Source organism: Aureococcus anophagefferens (genome assembly GCF_000186865.1).
Source record: "Aureococcus anophagefferens unplaced genomic scaffold AURANscaffold_37, whole genome shotgun sequence".
Taxonomy (NCBI): domain Eukaryota; class Pelagophyceae; order Pelagomonadales; family Pelagomonadaceae; genus Aureococcus; species Aureococcus anophagefferens.
Window position 1 is genome coordinate 92,629 of NW_008705594.1, and position 2,550 is coordinate 95,178.

General features: G+C 50.6%; 1 protein-coding gene across 1 annotated transcript in view; it reads left to right on the forward strand.

Annotated features, from left to right (window-relative positions):
* Positions 1–461: 461 nt before the first annotated feature.
* The window catches only part of AURANDRAFT_67301 (hypothetical protein), a gene marked incomplete at both ends in the record, with an annotated part of 4,979 nt that continues 2,890 nt past the window's right edge, over positions 462–2,550 (forward strand). Inside the window, 6 exons of the mRNA XM_009042732.1 lie at positions 462–689; positions 1,236–1,306; positions 1,588–1,675; positions 1,801–1,890; positions 2,034–2,144; positions 2,287–2,487. Of these exons, the coding sequence (XP_009040980.1) occupies positions 462–689; positions 1,236–1,306; positions 1,588–1,675; positions 1,801–1,890; positions 2,034–2,144; positions 2,287–2,487 (789 nt within the window). The remainder of the gene's footprint in view (positions 690–1,235; positions 1,307–1,587; positions 1,676–1,800; positions 1,891–2,033; positions 2,145–2,286; positions 2,488–2,550) is intronic.

Consider the following 2,550-nt stretch of genomic DNA (forward strand, 5'->3'; position numbering starts at 1 on the left):
TACCAGCGCGAATAGGCACAGCAGAATTTGCCACTAGAGCAAGGGTCACGAGGTGGTTCAATCTAGATTTTTTCGAGAGAGACCCCGGCAAAATGAACGAAAACAGGCCCGACAGTGACACTGCTATATTTCACGTTGCAGAAGGCGTCGTGCCTAGCTGATGCGGACTTCTTGCGTCTCAAGGACACGCATCTCCCTGCGTCCAGCACTGAGGTTTCTGATCCGAAACCAGTCCGGCTATTGATTCAATTGTTGGATGATCGAAAAGGAGCGTCGGCGCAAATTCTGTGGCGAATCATTCGGTAAGCACGCTCGCAAACTCTGCGGCCGCGACCGAATCCATCCCAGCGGCCATTAGCGGCGAGTTCGTGGCAACGGTCGTGCCGAGCACATCGAGTAGTGACACCTAGATAGACTCGGCCACTGTCGTGGAATTCTGAATGACCGCCAGCCGTCAAGCCATGACCTTGCAACAAATCTGTTTTCTTGGAGTTTGCTCCCGTGATTTCGACTGTATGCCGTCAATATTCAAGGAACCAGTGATAGAACGGAGCGTTGGGTTTTCGAACACCAGCGTCGACGGTAGTGCCGTTTGCAGGCGCTCGTTGAGTTACGTGGAGAGCTCCGCTGCGCTGACGGAGTCGAGACCGGCTGACACGAGCGGCGCGTCAGGTGAGACAGTGGTGCCGGTGAGCTGCATCACGATGCCAACGAGCTCATCATGGAGATAATACAAGGGGGTGTTGCCATGTACTTGTGCGATTGTGTCTTGTGCTATCGAACGGGCAGCTGGCATCCTTGAGATCGCTCTCTCCGAGCTCGCAGACGGAACCAGAGAAGCAGGTGCCAATGTGAGTCAGCCACCCTGCGATGAAATCGGATTTTCATATCCATTCTTGATCAGGGCTCCCGAGTGCAGATGCGAAGACATTGATCCAAAAGTCCGACGTAGAGATATTGGCTGAGTTGTGCTCCGAGACTTACTTCATGCTGGAGTCGATATTATGAATTACAGCGTCTCCCTCGGGACGCTTAGATTGCTATCTTTTTAGCTCGCTGATGCATTTACTCCGGAATTCATGGACACTCTAAGAAGCCATTGCGAAAATGTATTGATATCTGAATTATCCATTCTTGATGTCTTTACGAGTTGGAGAATCATCCTGCCGCGTAGGTGCTGTGGCTTGGTGCACAAATCTATCCTCAAATCAGTTCTTGACGTGAACTGATCATAGGATATGGTCCCACCCTGGAGCTCTTGTGCGCGCAAAACGGATGGCCTGATGCGGCTTCTCTCTGAAACAATGTCAATAAGCATATTAACACACATGATCTGACACCTGTGCAAGTCATGACAAAGCGTAGTTGGCGATCAGGCGGCACTTAGATTGCTAGGTTTGTTAAACCACACCTAGAAATGGCAAGTTTCACAAATCTTAAGTTCAGACCATCACCATCTTGGTTGCAAGATTTGTGAATGGCGGCTCGTATCTTGATGTACAAGTCGTGACACGAAATTGCACAAGTTCAGTCACTCTGCATTCGGCGAGAAGTTTGAATTTGAATACGACATCCTCGCATTGGTAGTTATACAGCCATCCAAAATCTCTGCAGATCGCCGATAGTCGAAAGGCGTGACATCAGTGCCGGTTGGTCGTTATGTTCACGAGGAAGTGTGCTGTTAAACTGATTACGAGCACTTGGTAAAGTTGCGACCGCGAACCGCCAGAACAAAACAACAGGCCTTCCTTGCATTGTTTCTTTCCGGAAAGTTCGCCACAAGATGACTAAAAAATGTAGGTTGGCCCTCTTTTTTCGCGCTATCAATCGCGAACCCTCCAGAAATTTGACTTGTGCATCACAACACGCATCAGCCTAACCTTGGCTCTGGTAACACACACGGGCGTAATAGTTTTACTCCACTTAGCGCTTCTTTTGTCCTAACAGCCCCAAACGCCAATTCGATGTAGCCGACACCTGGAAGTAGGACACTACCTCCAACTATGTGATCGGCAAGAGTGGCTTGAGTTCAGGATGAGAGGAAGTCTTCGAAGACAAATGAGTCCGGTCTCTTGAGGGACCCCAAATCCTGTCGGGGAGTGCACAGGCCAACTGGCTGCTTTCCACAGACAATTGGCATCGAGGTACGATAAAGGGAAGGCGATGTGGTAGTATCAAGGGACGAGCCTGAACACGCTAGGGACACAAAGGCCCCATGTGCAATGGTCCCGCTGAATCCAAACGAGCTCAGACGGCCGTCGGGTGATCGCTGGTTGCCCTCTCTAGGCAATGTTTCAGGAGGCATCTCAAATCACGAGGACACAATCGAAAACAAGTGCACGTTCAACCTATCGTGTTCGGGATCCGACAATTCCAACGCCAACGGCAAGCAGACAGCTTGAGCTGCGCGTTGATAGCGACAACGGACATACTCAAGGGAACAAGCGCGAGAGACGCCAACCCAGCGGCAGCCGCCGATGGCTCCAGGTGACCCATGTTTGATTTCAAAGATGCGCATTATAAGATCTGCGAGTTCGCACGCAAAGCTCC